We start from the raw sequence: 22,913 nt of genomic DNA on the forward strand, positions 1-22,913 counted from the left end.
CTGGATTCCCAGACCAGGTGTATGAAAAAAAAAAAAAAGAAGGAATATTATAGACCCATAAAATGATGACTGAGGGATGGAAGGGCTCTTAGAGATCATCTTAATTTCATTGTATAACTGGGGAAACTGAAAGCCAACAAGGGAAGTGACTCACTGAAGGTCACACAGCCCCCAACTTCATTACATCACCCTGCCTCCAACCCCTCTGTTGAACTCTACTCCTGGAGCTTTGCATGGTCTCTGTCATTAGGAGTAACATCCGAGGTCCTTTAAGTACCAAAGTCTCTTAGTGTGACAAATCCCCTGACCAGAAGGTGGTGGAAAGTCTAGTGCATGCTCTAATCCCCACATACATCCATAAACATCCATCTATTTGTATACATAACATACCTAATACATCATACCTAGAAACCTGCTCACATCACACAAACTCACCTATATCCATAGACACACAAAAAGAAACTAAAATATATTTGTTCCTCATCCTGTCCATCAAAACTAGCTCTTCAGGATATAAGGATCTTCAGATTATTAAGCAGGAGTGTCTAAATAGTCCTAGAATACCCTATGAATTTTCAAAGCAACACCAGATTGCTTTCAGTATTTTTCATTTCTGTGTATAATAGTCTAATGTTTTGTATAGTCAGTGCATCTATCGTAATAAGGAATAGAAAACTTGGTCTCAGAAGACCTCACTGTCTTTCTGAAATTTACCATTAATCAAATCCGCCTAAACTGAGTCTGATTCACCCACCATATTTTAGTAATCCCTGAAAAAAACTGCATCATTTCCAAATACTGTCATAAGGTCAGAAAATTTTAACAATTGAGTGTTTTATTTCTCAGATTCATTCCCAGCTCTTCTGTCCAGCAGCTCATGGTCTATAAGCAAATGCTTAAGTTAACTGGGAATGGTGGTACTAAAAGAGCTCCCCAGTGCATATTTACTCTACACAGATGCACAGCACATCAGATTCACTGGGGTGGAGAGGGGGAGTTTTGAATAATCCTGTGCAAATTGTGCTGTCTAAATATAGACAGAAATGTACAAGGATTATCAAGTGGAGGGAGGCATAGCTACTTTGGCATTAATATGGAGCCTTTGTATTTGGAAAAGAGTTGAGAATTTTTGGCCTAGGGCACAGTGAGGGAGGAGGAGGATTTGAAGTGATTGACACAATAACAATAAATCATTATTAAACCAATTCTCTTCCAATCGTTCTTATTATCTCCAGAAGTCTCGTTAGGTGTTAATATGCCTCTAACGCCTGTCCTACACTTGCTGCACTTCCTTTGTAACTTAGAGGAGGCCTTGGGCTCAGAACATTGGCAAGCAGCAGATCACTAGAATTGTAACCTCTTCTCTTTTTGTCTTGTTGTCATTGTATTTGCTATTATGGTTCTCTTCCATTATGGCAAGTAATATTAGTTTTCTATTTGTGAGTACTGAAATATAGTTTCCTTTTAAGTAAGTTTAAGCTTGAAAGAAGTGAGGCAACTTAATGAAAATAATTAAGTGAATGATAGAGGTAGTAAACAAACAGGGCAAAAATTATGAAAGTGCTAACAGGAAACAGCTGGTAAACAATATATGGGAGAGGCTGGACTAGAGATTCTCAGAATATGCTATTGTGAATCACTCGACAAAACAGAGGATCACTGGGTAGTTCACAACGATTTCCTCTCCATTTTTCAGTGTGGCAAATTCAGAGCAGTGTATATACAGATTGCTAGAATTCAGACACATGTTTTGACTTGCTTGGATATAACAGGGCAGAACAAGCTTCAGAAACAAATCGTAATAATAGCATGACTATCATGATTTTATACTCTTCACAATTTACGAAGGACTTTCCCTTACGTTGTAGCATTTGGATAAGTCAACACTTGAAAATGTAAGTTCTAATTCCTTCTGTCTTTGAAGTGCTGTGTGACCCGAGGGCAGTAACTTAACCCCCCGGAGTCTTCATTCCCTCCACTTCGGCTCAGTGCCAAGGTTTTAAGTGAGCCAGTGGCTGGGTGACCAGACTGCAAATACCTTATTGCAGACATGCAAGTTAGAATAACCAGAAGACTCTTCAGCTTTGGGGAGGATTCTGGTATTAAATGGCATGTTATGGCAATAGCAAATGGTATGGGATAATTTGGGGCAAATTCATTCTCCCACTTTACTGCCTAATAGGATTCAGGCTTATGAGAGAGACCTAAGGGCCAAGAGATCACTTGTGCTCCAGGAACTGCTGGGAGGGAGTACTACGTTCCCAAATCTTATTATCAGAGAGGAGGGGTTGGAGAGAGTAAGGGAGCTTATGAAAGCTTCATAACTGCCACTTCTAGAGAGGTTCTGGAAGTGAATTATAACAGCAGAAAAGTCATAAATCACTAATTGTGTGCCTGTGGTCCCCTCTGCCCACACCAGAGGCACACAGCAGCCATGAGTCCAGTGCTGAATGGACTGTGGCCCCAACTGTGGGCCATGGGAAGCATCTGGGGGGGCTTTCCAGCCATGTGGGCTCCACCGTGCAGCTGAAAGCGCTGTGAGACAAGGAGCAGCCCCAGACCCGCTCTGAACTGCTTCAAACACACACACACACACACACACACCCCATGCCGCAAAGAGAAAAACAATGTATCAAGCGCTTGCTGTGTTCTAAGAACAGTCCTAGGTATTTAACTATGCTACCTCAGTTATTCCTCACGCAAAACTCATTTGACAGGTCAGAAAACTAAAGCTCCTCAGACAGGTTAAGTAACTTTCCCAAGGTAGCACAGCTAATAAATGACTAAAACAGGATGAATTCCAAATCATCTGTTCTTTTCACTCTCTTGCATTATTCTATATTATGTTTCACAGTACATTTCAAAAACAAACACATGCAATATGCACATCACAGACATACATCTACAGAAGCATTTTACACATTCACAGCCTGTATCCCATGTATATATACAGCTCACATACAGACACCTCACATATACACACAAAAAATGCCCATACTAAATGTGATACTTGACATACATACACATGAACACAGAAATTCACATTTTGCAGATATCTATGTGACCCAATTCACTATGCATCTGCAAACACCACCATGCACACTCTAGTCTCCACATACATCCATACACATCCATCCATCTGTATACATAACACATCTATACAGTCATACCTAGAAACCCGCCCACATCACACAAACTCACCTACATCCATAGACACACACAAAGAAACTAAAGCGCATTTGTTCCTTACCCTGTCCATCAAAATTAGCTCCCCACGATATGAGTAAGGATCTTCAGATTATTAAGCAAGAGTAAGAGTGTCTAAAGAGTCCTAGAATACCCTCTGAATCTTCAAAGCAATGCCAGATTGCTTTCAGTATTTTCCATTACTGTGTATAATAGTCTAATTATTTTAAAATTATTAATCCATGTATAAATATTTATGAACACTTTTTACTAGCCAGGATATTTGATTAATTAAAGTAGCACATTATTCATTCATTCATTCACTGTGCAATTACTGAGCACCAATTAAGTATGAGACACCATGGTAGACACAGTGGGGAATGAAAGAACAAACAAACAAATAATAAATAAAACCACCATGACTCCTGCTCTTAAAACACAAACACAGATAACTACATCAGCACCTGGTGAGTGAGTTTATGGGTGTTGAGGGGGGTGGAGGAGCAAGGAGACAAGACGGCTCTGAGGCTTCTAATCCTAGAGAGCGGAAGTATATTGACGTCATCTGGGGAAACCGATTTAAAGGAGCAAGTCTGGGAAGGAAGCTGTAGAGTTCAGTTTAGGAGATGAATTTGAGACACTGGCAGAATATTGAGATAAATGTGTCCCACAGGTGTTTTCAAATTAGGAAGGGGGTTTTAAAGAAGAGACCAGGGTGGTGACAGATTTGAGAGTCATCCATTATTAACTGATTGCTTAAACAGTTACAACTGATGAGACCAGAAAAGAAGCCGAGAGGAAGAACAAGACAGGTTGGGTACAAATCCTTGGGGAACGTTATGCGCTGCTTGGCTAGGTGACAGAAGCTTCCACCTTACACACACACACACACACACACACACACACATTCATATCTCTATGCATTTCTTCCAACATCCCAGTCCCACAAGCACATGTCAGTGCTGCTCATGGCTCCTAACTATCTCCTGGATATAATTTCACTACTAGGAAAGCTCAGTTGCCCAAAGCAACCCAAATTAGTGTTCTTCAACCTTTGAGACTCCAACATTGACTCTTATTGAAATCTATATGCTTTAAGAGTTTAGCATGGCAATTCCTCAAGGATCTAGAACCAGAAATACCATTTGACCCAGCAATACATTACTGGGTATACATACCCCAAAGGATTATAAATCATTCTACTACAAAGATACATGCACATGTATGTTTACTGCAGCACTATTTACAATAGCAAAGACTTGGAAGCAATCCAAATGTCCATCAGTGATAGACTGGATAAAGAAAATGTGGCACATATACCCCATGGAATACTATGCAGACATAAAAGAGAATGAGTTCATGTCCTTTGCAGGGACATGGATGAAGCTGGAAACCATCATTCTCAGCAAACTAACACAGGAACAGAAAACCAAACACTGCATGTTCTCACTCATAAGTGGGAGTTGAACAATGAGAACACATGGACACAGGGAAGGGAACATCACACACCAGGGCCTGTAGGGTGGTGGAGGGCAAGGGAAGGGAGAGCATTAGGACAAATACCTAATGCAAGAGGGGCTTAAAACCTAGATGACAGGTTGATAGGTGCAGGAAACCACCATGGCAAATGTATACCTATGTAACAAACCTGCACATTCTGCACATGTATCCCAGAACTTAAAATTAAATAAATAAATAAAGAGTTTGGCAGAGGGAGGGTCACGTTCTTAATACATGAGTAATTCATACTGCGGTATGAATGGGGCCCTAAAGCCACTTTGTTGAATGGGTGTGGGGTGGGAGAGGGGTGACAGAAACAGTGTGATGCATCCCCACAGTCTGATTTCTAATCACCTAACTCTCGATACAGTGAAGTAGGCTACTACCGATTTACTCTGGGTCCTACATCAGTCCCTTCTGCTAACTGGGCCTCAATTTCCCAAGTGAGATTTTCTGAAGTATATGTTTCTTGAGACAGTGATCCCGTAAGTACAAGCACATAAGCTTGTCAAAGCTTCTGAGGAGACTTGAGGTAAAAATGCCTGATAAAATTTGTGTTCCAGAATGCATCTGACTTTGCAACTTTTTAAAAAACTGGTGACTCTGATTCTGAAAATAAACCTTGAGGAAATGGTAAATTATTTGATCTCTAACATTCTTTCTGTCTGTGTGTCTCCATGGACCTATGAGAGTGCAGTTGCCCAACACAGGGTTAGGTCTACCAAAAGACTCACCCTCCACTCTTCTCTCCCAGGAACACCCAGCTGCCAAGTGTGGTTACTCAAAATCCCAGAGATGAAGCCCTAAAAATGTCAGTGACTTCTCAGCATCAATCAGACACTTGGCTGCCTGCCAGGATACCATGCTGGCTGATATTTGGGCTGGGTAAACAATTTAACCAGGGCCTTACCTCATTAAGGATCCATATTACCCATTTCTCCAGCTAAGAACACTCTTGTGGTTCTACAGAGGTTGGACAAGGCTGGGATCTGATCACAGTGTGAGAAAGAGCCATCATTAACCTTTTGCTTTCCTCTCTTCCTCCTTAGCCTTGCTGCTTCTAAGGAGGCTGAAGCTGCTCGCTCCGCACCCAAGCCTATGTCACCCTCGGATTTCCTGGATAAGTTAATGGGGAGAACCTCCGGATATGACGCCAGGATCAGGCCCAATTTTAAAGGTAGAGAAAACATTCCTTCCAGACCCACAGGGAAATGCTTTCCCACATTAAAGCAGCAAGCTGCATGGTATTGCACGCAGATAGTAAATACACAGTGTGAATCTCATGACTCTTTCCTCTACCCAAGGCAGATATTCTTAATCAATTCAGTCTTCTCTCCCGCCAAGCCCAGACAAAGCCTCAGAGGACTCAATTTAACAGCACCTCTGGTTTCCAGGAGTCCAAAAGTGAATTAAAAACTATCTGCTACCTCTTGTATAATGGAAAGAAGGATAAACATGGAACGTGGAGAAAAGGGTTCAAGTTTGGGCTCGAGTTTATTCTCTGAGCTTAGATGATGAGTCTCTCCCTTTCTTTGGGCATCAGTTTCCTCATCTGCGCAGTGATGGGCTTGGTTACTTCGGCAGCTTTTAAACATACGCTTCCCGAAGCTTTCAGGCTTCCATCAGGTGCCCCCAAAGGAGAAGCAGAGGGCATGATGAGCAAGCCCACGCTGCTCCTCCCCAAGCAGCTCCACTTTTATTTTCAATAATGGGGTCCCAACTAAAATTCTTCAGCTGAAAGTTTCCCATGGGCTAACAAATAATTTTGAAAAATTTTAGTCTAAATCAGAGTCATAATTTCAAATGCCTACCAGCGTTGATAACTTAAATCAGTGAGGCAAACCAAGAGTAAGACCATAGGGAGTGGTAGAGACTATGAAGAAATAGAGGTACAGGCTCCTCTACAGGGGCAGCCTCTCCTTAGCCCCAGTCTCTAGTTGCCCTGCAGAAATGTAGGCCCCATGTTGCCAGAACATCAAGTATTCCAAGAAGAGCCAGATACCGAGATCTCTGTGAGACTACCTAATTCCTAAAACATGTAAATTCAAATAAAACATGTTTGTGACCCACATATGCCCTATGGGTTGCCAGTTCACAAACTCTACTCCAGATAATCTGAAAAGGTTCTTTTACCTCTCACAATCCTATGGGAACTTAGTGTCTATAACCAAGAGACTAGTTCCCTTTGTTTACTGATGCCTCAGGAGGTTGCAGCCATCTCAAACTGCCAAGCAGAACCCTGCAAGTGCAGTCTTAAGGACCTCCTTGGCAGCCTATGCACTCTGACCTTCCTCCCAGCACCCTAGGAAAAATCTTATTCCAAGGACCTGCAGCCAGCCTCCTAGACAAGCCTTGATTTCAGGTGCCCTTCCTCACTGTTCCTTTGGCTCACGTTCAAGACTAAACAAGGCATGTGACAGCTGGTAACAGCTTCCTAATATTTGCTCACTTTGCCCCCTGCTCTCAGTCCCCTTCTCAGAGTGCTTGCTCCGCACAACTCTGCAAATAGAAAATGTTCTGGGAGATGCACCCAGGTCTCTGTTTGGGCCCACTCTCCCCCGTTTACCTCAAGGCTCCTTCACTCCCCCTGCACCTTGTTCCTGAGGCCATAGCTTCCAGCATTGTTAGCATAACCCCAAGGACAGGTAAGTCAAGAACAAGGTTGCTGCCCCCAGCACACTCAGCTCAAGCCTTCACCAGGATCACAATCTCTGATACCTAGAGGGGCAAGACAACGATAGTATATGAATGAAGCGGGGTGGAGACAAGAAAATAAAACCAGAAAACATAGGGCTTATCTAAGGGTAGCCACTTCTCAGCTCTTGTTAATGGCTGTCAGGCAGGAATGCAGACCCTGTACAGCCAGGCCTTCCAATACAAGACTTGAGTCTGAGGTTTTATCTGAAATCTTGCAAATTGACAACTAAGTCGTCTCTTTTAAAAACCGTGTCGGCCAAATCAAACACTTCCAAGAACTGGTTAGGGCCCTCGACAACCATGTTGCATCCTCTGTCCCTCGTTGCTTTTAGGAATTCTAGTCCACCACGCCCCCTGGTGGGCTCTCTCAGAACTCCATCCTATGTAGAGGCGCCATGGTCTTGCTCTGAGAGAGGAACTCTTTCAACTGTTGAATGTGGGTGCATCCAGAGTTTATGTATTATTCTTTGTGCATACCACTGTACTTGACACATAGAAAAGCCCCCGTAAACCTTCATAAAGGAATGAATAAATAAATAAATGAGCCCACAAATATGCTAGGGCTTAGAGTAGTTAAGTGAATTTTTCAAGTCATGCTGTGAAAACCAGAGACTTGAACCCAGTTACTCTAACTTAATTCTTTTTCTAATAATAGTGATTTATTTATTTATTTGTTCATTTATTTATTTACTTACTTAGAAGTGGACGTTTTTAAGAAATAAAATTTTATCCTGACCACTGAATCAAGGTCCTTCCAACCTTCCCACTCTGAGAACCTGACTCAGAACACTTGGGCCCAATATCTACAGAACTAGTTCATCTTTTAGGCACCTCTCAACCCTGCACTAGCCTTAACTCCCTCGACCCCCACCTGACTGAGAATGAGGTGCAGCTTCCTGGAGCCCCACCGCAGGAGCTAAGAAGTTTTCTCTGCCCTCCTTTGTGCTGAGGCCTGAAAAAGTGCCAAGAGGATTTTCTGCCCCTGAGCCCTTTGATGCCTTTCCTGCTTCCACCGACACAAATCAGATTCCCCAAAACCCCATACAAACCATAGAGCTCCTGAAAAGGCCATTGAGGATCAGGGCCCCTATGACTCCAACATGATAGAAAGAGGTCGGTATCGTTTAAAAACTCTACGGAGGGATCCATCACGCAGCAGCTGCCTTAAGTGCTTTTCCCTGCTCCTGACCCTCGTGAAAACACGGGTAGCCGGGAATACCAAGCACACTCTGCAGAGAACAATGGCAAAGACACTGTGAGGTGGAAGTAAAGGGCACTAAAACAGCATTCCAGTCCTCCCTCTACTTACCTGACAGGCATGACCCCAAATGAGACACTTACTGTATCTCAGCCTCTGTTTCTGCATCTGTAAAATGATCCAGCAGGACTATGCCATTCCAGCTCTGTCACTCACTCTGTGTCTTCTTTATGACTTTGTGTATTATAATGGCTCCTAGGATCAGGGGCACAGCCCAATGCAAATACATACAAAAAAAAAAGCAAAATTAAACTTTAATATTTAATGAAATATATACATTATCCTGCTGCCAAAGGCAGCTGAATTGTAATTTTCTCAAGGATAATTTAATTTCAGATTTATTTCAATGAACCGCACCTCCCCATAGGATCCTTTTGGCTGGCGCCCTCTCACACACATAAATCAGAAACTAATTTATAATTGGAGTCACAGTGCCAGACACTTGCAGGGACTGGATGGGAACTCTGTGCACATCATTTCAAGGCATAGGCAGTAACTCCTTGGGGTATCTTAATGGCATGAGGCAACAACAAAAAAAAAACCTGGGTCTGAGTCTAAATGAAGGAGAAAAATCCTGACCATTCAGGTTTTTTCCACCTGACCTTTGTTTAGGTGGAAGTGACAAGGAGGCAGACTTCCACTCAGCACAAGGAAAAAAATTTTCGCAGACAGAGCTATCCAACTATGGAAAGGGCTGCTCAAGAAAAAATGAGTTTCCCACTGCTGGAAGTATTCAGGCGCTCAGCCTTGAATGGGTAGCTGGTCTACAGCAGTGGTCCCCAAACCTGGCTGTACATGAGACTCACCCAGGTAGCTCTCTGAACACTAGACTCTTGGGCTAACCTCAGAGATTTGGTTTCACCTAGTATGGGGTTGGGCCAAAGAATCTGTAGTTTAACAGGTTCCCAGATGATTCTACTGCAGATAAACCTGTCTGCACTTCAGTTTGGGGAGAAATTGATGAGGTGACCTTTAAGAAACCTTCCAGCCCTAAAATCTTACAACCCTGAAATGCAAATGGATAGCTTCCATAAAGGAATTCCACATCACTGAAGCTGAGACTGACTGCCTAGATCAAGAGCTACTCTCTCTCCAGATTGATGAGGAAATTGAGGCCCAGGACAGAGAAAAGGCATTGCCAAGCTCAACCAACCAGTGAGTGCTGGAGTTATGTCCAAAACCCAGAGATACTGATAATCCCTTGAAGGAAAAACCTAGATTCTCATCCCAAGACTGAGTCCCCTCCTATATGCCAAGACTTCTGATCCTAGCTTAATTTGAGCAAAATGCTTAGGCTACTCTTTCAAGAGGGACAGAATGCAATGGGTACCAGAGGGCATAAGGACATATCTACTTTCTTCTTTCCACAATGAGAAAACTTTGGTTCAAGTCCTGGTTCTACCACTTGTTAGTTGAATGAGCCTAGGTGAGTTACTAAAATTCTTGGTGCTACCTTTGTCAAGTAGGAACAAGAATTCTGCCCTGCCTACCTCAGTAACTCATAGGAATCAAGAAAGTAGACCTGAAAAGAAAATCACAAATTGCAAATTACAATCTTCATGTGAAGGGCTGTGACCATTTATCCAAGTCCTATTCACCTTCAAAGTCATCTCCAGGTCATCACCTTTCTGAGGTCTTTCCTGCCTCATTCTCCAGAACTTCTCTTGCCTGGACTCCTGCTGTTTTTACCACTCTTACCCATAGTCTCACATTTTTCTTTGGTTATTTTATGTCAGCCCTTTTTGTCAGCTTATTTGGAAACCCCTTGCTGAAAATTCTGGACTCTGCCACTGTCTGTGTGATCGGGACCATGCCCCTTCCTTCCTCTAAACCTGTTTCCTGCAGAATAGCCATTAAGATGAGCACCCTTGGAGTTAGACAAATCTGAACTCAAACTCTGACTCACCCATTTACTAGTTATGTAGCCATGAACAAATAACCTCTCTGAGCCTCTGTTTTCTCTTCTGTAAAATGAAGGTAATAACCATACCTTCTCCTGGAGTTGCTGAAAGGATGAAATGAAATGATGTTAATAATACTCTCAGCACAGCAGTAACCCCCCTAATGTTTAGTAAATGGCAACTGCTATAATTGATAGTATAAAGTGAAGAGATTGGGCTTCAGTGAGACAACATTTCCTCTAGCAATGAGATAGCAAAGCAGTAAATAAGCCTCCATTTCTTTCCTACGCTTTGCAGTAGGATTCAGAAGACTTGCTCGGAAAGTATTTAACAAAGTCTGTGGACTTCCCCGGAGGTTCCTTCTGAATTCCTCAGCTGGTAATTCCCATCAATGCCTTTCAGACAATCATTCTTGGTTCATAAGTTCAAGGCAAGGAGCTTGCTGTTCCTTGTAATTCCCAAGATGGCCTCCAAATGTTGTAGCCATAAATATATTTCAGCCACTAATTTGTGGCTGAAAGGCAGCCGATGGGACTTGGGGAAGGAATTTCAACCATATGGCGGATGATGAATTATCCTGTGTTAATGAAAGTACATTTCAGCTCAGCCTCTGGTGTTCTGTACCTGGTGCTCACTTGGGGACCAGGAAATCTGACATAGAGATGTTAAATGGTAGCTGGGAATCCCAGGTGCTTGGGGGTGGGGTGGAGAGTAAGCAAGGATCTCCTCCACCAAAGGCGATCCATTCCAGAAGTCAGTGTTCTGGGAATGAGTCCTACCCTGTGAGTTCTTCCATGGCCATGGGGTTAAGCAGGAATCTCTCTTGATTGGCAGGTCCCCCAGTGAACGTGAGCTGCAACATTTTCATCAACAGCTTTGGTTCCATTGCTGAGACAACCATGGTGAGTAGTCAAAACACAAGCTGTTAGTTCCTGCTGGGGATAGCTCTCCATGAAATACTTATCCTCTGCATTGGTCTCCATCAAGGAGGTGGGGAATCAGCTGGGTTTTTTTCAAGTCTCCAGTGGTATACCATGAGGCTCAGATGTTTTTACTGTCACATTAAACGTTTTGAGTGAATACATAACATCTGAAAATGGCCAAAGAGCTAGCAGGGTAAGCACCTGCCAAACGCCCAGGATTACAAGAACAAAATTACACAAGTCAAATTTTTAGAGTAAAAGAAAATATGAAGACCTGTTTTTAAGTTTAACATTCAACTGCAGAATGGCAGAAGACTGCTGGTTATAGAAGCTGAAGTGGGTATATTGGGTTAATTGTACATTTCCTCTACTGTTGAATATGTTTAAAACTTTTCACAGTAAAAAAGTTTAAAATAAATCCATTACACTAGAAGAAATGCCTAGGAAAAAAATACCAAAATTGTGACAGTGATTATCTCTGAATTATAAACTTATGAATAATTTTTATTTTCTTCCTACAGTTTTTATATATTTTTCAAATGTCTGCAAGGGGTGAATATTAAATTAGTAATTATGAATAAGTATAATGGTATTTTTAAACTTTTCTCAGACTTTTTTGCTTTTTCAACAGAAAAGTCAATTGTATTTATGTTAAGGAAGTGATCTAGCTTGTGAAAAAAAATAATCAGGGCAACCTAAAGTTAACTCTAACCTATCAATTTCTGGACATCCACCCGCCCCTAATCTAGTTCAGGCTTCCATCGTGGCTTGCTTACATGACTGCAAAGGGTTCTCGCTGGCTTCCAACTTGCCCCCTTCCAGTCTACCTTTTCCCATACTAGCCTTTCCAAAACACAAATCTAACCACTCCACTGCCCCGATTTAAATTCTTCCTATGGCTCCCCCATCACCCTCAGTGTTAAACCCAAATTCTTTTGCAAAGCTGAGGAAGCTCCCTGTGAATAACCCTGCTTCATCTCCTCCCTCTCCCGCTGCATCCTCTAGCTGCACCGATTGCTTACAGCTCTCTAGCCAGGTTGTCCCTCACTCCCTGCTTTACAGGCTTCTGGTGATTGCTGCTAGGCCACTGCCCAGAGCACCCACTCCAGCCTCCTTTCCCTTGCTAATTCCTATTCTCCTTTAAGACTCAGCTTAGAATTATTTCCACAGAAAGCCTCCCCACTCTAACATGCACGTCATGTGTGTGAGTTCACATGTGCTCTTCACCCAAGGCTGGCATGGGTCCCTTCTGTCCATTCTCATGACACATTTTACAGTTTCCACAATAGCACTTGCCACTTACAATTACCACTGTACCAACCTGCTTATGTGTCCCTCCTGTCACTCTACTGTAAGTTATATGGGGGCTGGTCTCTTGTCTCATTTCCTGTGGGAACCTCAGCAGCTAGCACAGTGATTGAATAACAGATACTCAACAGTTTTTTTAAAATAAATAAACCAAATCAATTATATTGCTTATCAATTAAAACCAGTATTTGGTTCTAACCCTTTATGGGGATTACATCCAACCTTTCAGTCCCAGACTGGCAAAAATCACTGAGTTCAAGATGAGGTGGCAAATGGTCTAGAAGCTGTCCTTTTGCAAACAGGCCTGTCTTGATATGGTCAAAAGATCATGCCCACATTCAAAGGACAACTGGTGAAACTCCCTAAAGTAACAGGCCTCTTATCTCCAAATGGAGATGGTTCCACTTGTTAGCTAGGAACAAACATGGGTGCTTTTCACTGGATATCCAGGTCAAATAAATAGCCACTTTTTTTCCACCTTTGAATGGATATCTTACAAGCACTCTTAATGAACACCTCTGCTTTTCCTCCCCTCCTCCAAGATCAGAAGCATGTTGACATTTGTATTAATCATAATATGTACAGTAAATGTTGACACTTCCACTCTTTTTCCTCAATGGTAAATGGTTATCAAGCCAAGTCAGGGAGTGGACCACCTGGTTCTGTAAAGGACCTGGTTATTTGAGGACAAGTGCACATATCTGCACTCATTTCCCAATAATGACCAAACACAGACCTAATTCCTTCAAACAGATTCCTAAAAAAGAAAGATATAGCCTTACTTCCTGTGGTGACTAAAAGCCCAGCTCTGGAGTCACATACACTGAGCTCACTCTGTCTGCGAGGAGCTTATTTGCTTCACGTCTTTAAGCCTCAGTTTCTTCATCTGTAAAATCCCAATGGTAATTAACATACTGATATCATTAAGTTAGTATGTGTAGTGTGTAGAGAAAAAATTGTTTTGTTTTGTTTTGTTTTGTTTTGTTTTGTTTTGAGACAGAGTTTCACCCTGTTGCCCAGGCTGGAGTGCAGTGGCACGATCTCGGTTCACTGCAACCTCCGCCTCCCGGGTTCAAGCAATTCTTGTGCCTCAGCCTCCCGAGTAGCTAGGATTACAGACATGTACCACCAGGCCCAGCTAATTTTTGTATTTTTAATAGAGATGGAGTTTTGCCATGTCATCCAGGCTGGTCTCAAACTCCTGGCCTCCTCCACCCACCTCGGCCTCTCAAAGTGTTGGGATTGCAGATGTGAGCCACCGTTCCCAGCCTAGAAAAATGGTTATCATTGTATATGCTTTGTAAAGGCTCACGAAACATTTTTGATGATGGTGATGATGATGGAGACTCTGGACACTGCAGTCCCAACATTATCATTGATGATTTCCTGTGTAATCTTGAACAATCCTTAGACTTCTCTGAGCCTTGGTTTCTTCCTCCTCTCCTCTCCACTCCCACCCCCACAACCCTCACCCCCCATTTCCCACCCCACGTCTTCTGACTGCCTTTCCAGACTTCACTTCTGCTGCATTTTGCTTTCTACAGAAACAGTGTAGCAGAGTAATTAGACACAGTCTTCAATGCCCAGACAAAATTTGAGGCTCAGCTCTGTGATCTTGGCCAAGGTATTTTAAAGTTGGCTTTCTCATCTGTTAAAAATAGGGATGCCGGTAGCATCCACCTTATGGCCTGCTGTGAGTATTAAGAGATAAAGCATGGAAAGTGTGAAGCACAGTGCCTGACACAAAGTGCACATGCAATGAGCCAGCTATTGTTACATGCCATTTATCATTTTCAGCACATTTTCACTTTCACACTCTCACGTGATTCCTTCACCAAATATGTAGTTTTACAACCACTCTGTGAAGTAGGCATGCTATGTTCCCCATTTTACAACTGAGGAAATGGAGATCTGTACAGATCCTATCACAAAGCTACTTAGTGACTGTGCAAGGATTAAGATCCAGTTCTCATAACCTATAGATAAGTGTTTGTGCCGTGCCACACTGCTGTAACTCCAAAGAGCACCAACTAAAGAAACTGGAGGACCAGGACCTACAAAGTACATGTAAGCAACAGTCTAAGTGCATCAAAAGTGGAAACCCAACCCAATATCATGCCATGCCCCGCTCCCCTTAAGAGAAAATAGTAAGTAATGATAATGGAGATAATCAACAAAGGACCCTAGAGGAGATGGTCCTCTGGAGTAGAAATAATCTTCTGACAGGAAATGAAGGATCAGTTATGATGTGCTGCCTTGAAGGTAGACCATAAATGACACAGTTTTCTCCCTATTTATTACAGTTAATCCAAAGTAGGGCAGAGGGTGCTATTTCCAAGCTTGCACATTTCATAATCTAGTAAGATCTCACTTAACATCACCAATAGGTTCTTACAACCTGCAACTTTCAACGAAATGACTATAACAAGACCAATTTTCTCGTCAACCTTATAACAAAACAACATTATTTGATAAACTGCTGTATGTCATTTCACTAAAAGTCTGTTCCCAATAACCTGTCGATGATGTTAAATGAAGGCTTATGTACTATGATTTTTTTCCATTGGCTTCTTAATTATTTGTGTGTTTAACTTACTTTACAGATGATATGGGGAAAAAGTCTCAGATTAAAAAAAAAACTTAAGAAATTGTCTAGTCTGGCTCTCTATTTTCTGGAGAGAGAATCTGGTGGTTAGAATGGTAAGGTCATTTGAGCAAGGTCACACAGCATGAAACAGGTGTGATAGAAACACAGGTCTGACGCTGTCTGCAGTGGTCACTAGTTCCCCTCCCTTCAGCTTCTTTTCCCTCTGGATTCCACCAATCAAAACTTTTGGATGACTGTCCCATCCAAGCCTCTTTTCTTGTCACTCAAAGTATCTTTGGGAAACTGGTATTAGTATGAAAACAAGAAAAACAACTTGTTCTTGAAGAACTTATTATATGCTGCTACACACCAGACAGTGAACAGAGCACTTCTGTATCCACCACCTAATTTAGGCTTGATAACAACCCCCATAAAGTGGGAAAGGTTATCTCCAGTTTACAGATGAGAAAGCTGAGGATCAGAAAAGTAAAGTTATCTTCCTAATACGTAGCAAGGGTAGAACTTGAACTCAATGCATGGTCTCCTAAGCCAAATGTAAATATTTAATTCCTGAATGTTTGGGACTACTCAGACCTTCCTTGTCTCCTTTCATCACAGAGAATTAGATAAAAGGGAACTTGAGCTTGAACAGACATAGAAACTGGAGGCCAGAGAGAGGATTGCACTTGCCCATAGACACACACATGCAGCTAATTAGTGGCACGGTCAGCCCAGGGTCCCTGACTTCCAGCCTGGGATCTGCCTCTCCAACCACACAAAGAGCTAGTGTGTACCATGGGTCCAAGGTAATATGGACATCGTCCTGGTGTCAGAAACTTTCCAGGCTGTGTTTGTTCTCCAGAAACAGCAGGAGTGCATAGCAGTTCTATAAACAGCTGGAGTCCCCAGGCCTAACTGCCTGCCTCCCAGGATCTGGCTTTATTCACCGGAGCTAACAGACCTGAGAGCAGAGAGGCAGCCAGCAAAGCAACAGGGGTCTCTATCCAGTCCTGACAAGGAGAGGGCTGAGACTACCTGTCCTTTATCTGACCTTCTCCAGGACTCTCTCTGAGTCTGTGCAGCAAGAGGAAGGTAAAAGTTGAAACAGAAATGTACAAGGGAGGCCACATACAGTGGCTCATACCTATAATCCCAGCACTTTGGGAGGCCGAGGTGGGCAGATTGCTTGAGCCCAGGAGTTCAAGATCAGCCTGAGCAAATGGTGAAACCCTGTCTCTACTAAAAAGAAAAAAAAAATTAGCCAGGCATGGTGGCACATTCTTGTAGTCCCAGCTACTCCTGGAGCAGGGGCTGAGGCAGGAAGATCACCTGAGCCTTAGGAAGTCAAGGCTGCAGTGAGCTGTGATCATGCCGCTTCACTCAAGCCTGGGCAAGGTACCAAGGGTCCGAGACAGGGTGAGGCACTGTCTCAAAAAAAAAAAAAAGGAAAAAGAAAAAGAAAGAAATGTACAAAGGAAAAGAGGAAAGAGAGTCCTGATCTAGAGCAACCCCTCTGGTAGTCTACAAAGAGCTAAAACTCAGATGAAAACCTCTAGCTTGTCTGGACACGTGTGCATAAGTGTGTGCACTGGAGCATCTATGGATCTGTGTAGTGTGTATGTGGAGGTGTATATTGTGGGACTGTGGAATTGTGCAGTGGCATACATAGACGTGTGTATATGTGATGCTAATTTGAACACATGTAGACATGTAACTTCAAAGAGAAATGTGTATGATCATCTATAGGTATGGATATAACTATGTGTATTTCTGTGGTTATATTTGTATATGTGGAAATCTGTACGTATGAATACACATGTATCCGTGAGTTTGCATATACGTGGGAGATATGAAAGTACTTAAGAACGAATGTGCATGGAGTGTATTATTTTCTTTGGGTATTTGTATGTGGATATTTGTGAATATATAAAAAGATATTTAAGTATGTATCTGCATTTGAGTAGGCATGTTTACGTGTGTGTATGTGCATGTGCATGTGAATGTGAATGTGGGTGCATATGAATACAACTGAATAAGTAAAAGAGTATTTAAATGAATCAGTACAGGAGTATGACTATACATGTGTGCACATTAAGGGACTTATATATTGCTGGAATTTGTGTAAAACTGTATATAAACACAAGAGAGAGAGACAGACAGAAAGAGAGAGAGAGAGTGTTGACATCCTTTGGGCATGAATCCTAGTATTTCCATTATTAGAACATGTGTTCCAGCCTCTCTTGCCAAGGAGCAGGCTAGCTTGGCACAGGACAGGTGCACGGTGGCCAGGACCCCTGCTGATTGATGACAGCCTGTGCAACTACAGTCCACAAGTTTGGCCTTATTTGACATTAAGGGGCAATGGACAGAGACCTGAACCAGGAGTCAGGAGACCAGGGTTTGAGTTCTCACTCTGCCACCATGTAACACTTCTGAGATACAGTTCCCCCAGGTACCTGGCTCTAAGAATGGTGTATAGGATCACACAGAGTAATAGGTATGCAAGTCATTAGTAAATGCTATAGAAATATAAAAGATTATTTACTACTAAACTAGTCAGCCAAAGCAGAGACTTTGCATTAGTCCATTATCACACTGCTAATAAAGACATACCCAAGACAGGGCAATTTACAAAAGAAAAGGTTTAATTGGACTTACAGTTCTACATGGCTGGGGAAGCTTTACAATCATGGTGAAAGGCAAGGAAGAACAAGTCACATCTTACGTGGATGGCAGCAGTCAAAGAGAGAGCTTGTGCAGGAAAACTCTCTTTTATAATAAACATCAAATCTCATGAGACTTACTCACTGTCACAAGAACAGCTTGGGAAAGACCTGCCCCAACAATTCAATTACCTCCCACCAGGCCCCTCCCACAACACATGGAAATTCAAGATGAGATTTCAGTGGGGACACAGCCATATCATTCCACTCCTGGCCCCTCCCAAATCTCATGTCCTCACATTTCAAAACCAATCATGCCTTCCCAACAGTCCCCCAAAGGCTTAACTCATTTCAGCATTAATTCAAAAGTTCACAGTCCAAAGTCTCATCCAAGACAATGCAAGTCCCTTCCACCGATGAGCCTGTAAAATCAAAAGCAAGTTAGTTGGCCAGGCACAGTGGTTCATGCCTAGCCAACATGGTGAAACCTCATCTCTACTAAAAATACAAAAATTATCCAGACACGGTGATGTGAGCCTGTAATCCCAGCTATTCAGAGGCTGAGGCAGGAGAGTTGCTTGAACTCGGGAGGCAGAAGTTGCAGTGAGCCAAGATGGTGCCACTGCACTCCAGCCTGGGCAACAGAGTGAGACTCTGTCTAAAAGAAATAAGTAAATAAATAAAATAAAATCCGAAAAAAAAAAAAAAAAAAGCAAGTTAGTTACTTCCTAGATACAATGGGGGTACAGGCTTTGAATAAATACAGCCATTCTAAATGGGAGACATTGGCCAAAACAAAGGGGCTACAGGCCCTATGCAAATCTGAAATCCAGTGGGACAGTCAAGTCTTAAAGCTCCAAAATGATCTCTTTTGACTCCACGTCTCACATTCAGGTCACGCTGATGCAAGGGGTGGGTTCCCATGGTCTTGGGCAGCTATGCCCCTGTGACTTTGCAGGGTATAGCCTCCCTCCTGGCTGCTTTCATAGGCTGACGTTGAGTGTCCGCAGCTTTTCCAGGCTCACAGTGCAAGTTGTCAGTGGATCTACCATTCTGGGGTCTGGAGTATAGTGGCCCTCTTCTCACAGCTTCACTAGGAGGTGCCCAAGTAGGGACTCTGGGCGGGGGTTCAATCCCACATTTCCCTTCTGCACTGCCCTAGCAGAGGTTCTCCATGAGGACCCCACCCCTGCAGCAGACTTTTGCCTGGGCATTCAGGCATTTCCATACATCTTCTGAAATCTAGGCAGAGGTTATCAAACCTCAATTCTTGACTTCTGTGCGCCCACAGACTCAACACCATGTGGAAGCCACCAAGGCTTGGGGCTTCCACCTTCTGAAGCAACAACCCGAGTTGTAGTTTGGCACCTTTTAGTCATGGCTGCAGTGGCTGGGACACAGGGCACCAAGTCCCTAGACTGCACACAGCACAGGGACCCTGGGCCTGGCCCATGAAACAATTTTCTCCTGGGCCTTTGGGCCTGTGATGGGAGGGGCTGCTGTGAAGACCTCTGACATGCTCTGGAGACATTTTCCCCATTGTCTTGGGGATTAACATTTGGCTCCTCGCTACTTATGCAAATTTCTTCAGCCGGCTTCAATTTCTCCTCAGAAAATGGGTTTTTCTTTTCTATCACATTGTCAGGCTGCAAATTTTCCAAACTTTTATGCTCGGCTTCCCTTATAAAACTGAGTGCCTTTAACGGCACCCAAGTAACTTCTCAAATGGTTTGCTGCTTAGAAATTTCTTCCACCAGAACCCTAAATCATCTCTCTGAAGTTCAAAGTTCCACAAATCTCTAGGGCAGGGGCAAAATGCTGCCAGTCTCTGTGCTCAAACATAACAAGCATCATCTTCGCTCCAGTTCCCAACAAGTTCCTCATCTCCATCTGAGACCACCTCAGCCTAGACTTTACTGTCCATATTACTATCAGCATTTTGGGCAAAGCCATTCAACAAGTCTCTAAGAAGTTCCAAACTTTCCCACATTTTCCTGTCTTCTTTTGAGTCCTCCAAACTGTTCTAACCTCTGCCTGTTATCTAATTTCACATTTTTGGGTATGTTTTCAGCAGTGCCCAAAGTCACTTCCACGTTTTCAAGTATCTTTTCAGCATCGCCCCACCCTACTGGTACCAATTTACTGTATTAGTCCATTTTCATGCTGCTGATAAATATATGCCCGAGACTGGGCATTTACAAAAGAAAGAGCTTTATTGGACTTACAGTTCCATGTCACTGGGGAGGCCTTACAATCATGGTGGAAGGTGAAAGGCACGTCTCATATGGCAGCAGACAAGAGAAGAACTTGTGCAGGGAAACTCCTCTTTTTAAAACTATCAGATCTTGTAAGACTTATTCACTATCATGAGAACAGCATGGGAAAGACCTGCCCCCATAATCCAATTACCTTCCAACAGGTCCCTCCCATAACACATTGGAATTCAAGATTAGATTTGGGTGGGGACACCAATACCCAAACATAAGGAAATGCCCTTCTGGGTTTTGGAAGTTTTTGTTGTTGCTGTGTTTTCACTTTTGTTTTTTGCTTGTTTTTATTTTTACTGGTCTCTCTTCATTCATTTGTTCTTTCCACTGCGTTTATTAATTAAGGTCTTACATTTGCTAAATTTGGCATTAGGCTCTAGAGATAGAATTTTGTTTTAGTCCTATAAGCTAGGCTTTCCTGCAGTAACAAATCCCCAAAATCTCAACATCTTTAAACAATAATGTTTCATTTATCGCTCATCTAAAGTCTGCTGCAGATCTAGGGGCTCTCCAGGGCTGCTTTTCCTCAGGTAGTAGCTCAGCATTGCATTTCCATAACAATACACAATTTCACATTTGCCACACAAGAGAACAGTACACTGAAGGGTTGAACACTGGTGTATTAGTGTGTGCTACCATAACAAAGTACCACAGATTGGATGCCTTTAACAACAGAAAATTATTGTGTCACAGTTCTGGAGGCTAGAAGTTCAAGCTCAAGGTGCCACCAGAGTTGGTCTCTAATGAGGGCCCTTTTCCTGGCTTGCAGATAGCCTTCTTCTCACTGTGTCCTCACATGGCTTCTTCTCTATGCAAGGAGAGAGAGAGAGAGAGATCTGGCACCTCTTTCTCTCCCTATTAGGACATAAATACTACTGAATTAGGGCCCCACCCTCATGACCTCATTTAACCTTTATCACCTCCTTAAAGACTCCATCTTCAAACACAGTCACTCTGAGGGTTAGGGCTTCAACATATAAATTTCGGAGGGACACATTCAGTCCATAACAACTGGCAAGTAAATGTGTTCCACCTAGGAGTGACTTCTGCTTGCATTTCGCTATCCAAGGAAAGTCACATGGCACTACCCAAAGAGAAGTATAATCCTCCCATGGTACCAGAAGTAAACAGGAACCAGACATCAGTGAGTAGGAGGTCTCTGCTTTCAAGGAGTCTATTTCAAGGAAAACAATATAATACCACAGTAGGATGGGTGAGATTACAGAGCTATACCAGGATGCTGTGGAACACAGAGGTTAATAATAATTCTCTGTAAATTATTAATAATAATTCTCTGAATATGTGTATACCAGGCACTGTTGTATTGTGTGCTTTTGAGTTATTTTTCTTATATCCTTTTTTCTAAACTGATCAGCGCCAAATTGCGTGATTTTTCTAAAGCAGCAATCTGGTCATGGTACTCCCCATGTTCAAACCTTCCAGGAGAGAACAGTTTCAAAGGATGAACCAAAGGATGAAAGGGTTTCAAAAAACTGGTGTGTCCAATAGTGCCAAAAGAGGAAAGAAAAGTCAAATAAGAAAAGAAAGTATCGTCTAGTAGTTTTGGCAGTGGGGGATAGGGGAAGGGAGGGTAAGTATATAGAATTAGGGAATGCAATTTCAGGGGCATGCAGAAAGCAAAGGATAAGTTGAAACAAAGGCAGCATGAAGATAAGTCTTTCAAAAAGCTCTACTGTGAAAAGAATGTGAGGTTTTAGTATTGGTGTTTGTCATTTTGTGAGTACTTTTCTGAAAGTCAGGTAATTGTGGTTAGTGAATTATGGGAATTATTTTATGTACAACAATCCCATTTTATAGATAAGGAAACTGAGGCTTAGAGAAGCTTGATTCACTCAAATTTTTCCAGCCAATAACTGGCTGTGCCATTTATCATCCCCAGGCTGCCTGACTCCTGAGGGCCTGTTCTTGGCCTACTCCATTTGCTGAGCATAAAGAAAGAGGGCAGTGGGAAGTGGCAGAGCCAAGGGCACCAGGGCCATGTGAGGGCATGACCTCATCCTGGTCTTCTGCAGCATGGTTTGGTCATTAAGAAGCTCAGTAGGATTTGTGCAGTCCTTGTCTATGGCCATACAATCCTGAACACACCCAATCTCATCTAATCTCTGAAGCTAAGCAGGGTCAGGCCTGGTTAGAACTTAGACGGCAGGATTTGTCCAGTCCTATAAGGACTTGTGTCACAAGAAAACCTTGGTCATCCATCATTTTGGATGTTTGCAAATAAGACCTCAAGATACAAGAAAACAGCTACCACACAGGGAGATCAAAAGCCCCTTATAGCCAGGTGTGGGGGTTCATGGCTATAATTCTAGCATTTTGGGAGGCTGAAGTGAGAGGATCACTTGAAGCTAAGAGTTCAAGACCAGCCTAGGCAACAAAGTGAGACCCTATCTCTACAAAAAAATTAAAGTATCAGCTGGGCATGCTGGCATGCACCTGTAGTCCCAGCTACTCAGGAGGCTGAGGAGAGAGGAGATCACTTGAGCCCAGGAGTTTAAGGATGCAGTGAGCTATGATTGTGCCACTGTACTCCAACCTGGGCAACAGAGCAAGATCCATCTTTAAAAAAAAATCCGTTTATACCCAACCATAAATATTAACACAT

General features: G+C 42.7%; 1 protein-coding gene across 3 annotated transcripts in view; it reads left to right on the forward strand.

Moving 5' to 3' along the window:
* GLRA1 (glycine receptor, alpha 1) overlaps positions 1-22,913 on the forward strand; it is a 103,212-nt gene that overhangs the window by 26,744 nt on the left and 53,555 nt on the right. For 2 of the 3 annotated variants that reach the window (XM_011985287.1, XM_011985288.1), the window contains exons 2-3: positions 5,736-5,863; positions 11,377-11,444. In XM_011985287.1, coding sequence (XP_011840677.1) covers positions 5,736-5,863; positions 11,377-11,444 — 196 coding nt within the window. The remainder of the gene's footprint in view (positions 1-5,735; positions 5,864-11,376; positions 11,445-22,913) is intronic. The other variant, XM_011985289.1, reaches the window with a different exon arrangement.

This window comes from Mandrillus leucophaeus, unplaced genomic scaffold, assembly GCF_000951045.1.
Source record: "Mandrillus leucophaeus isolate KB7577 unplaced genomic scaffold, Mleu.le_1.0 Scaffold282, whole genome shotgun sequence".
NCBI lineage: Eukaryota > Metazoa > Chordata > Mammalia > Primates > Cercopithecidae > Mandrillus > Mandrillus leucophaeus.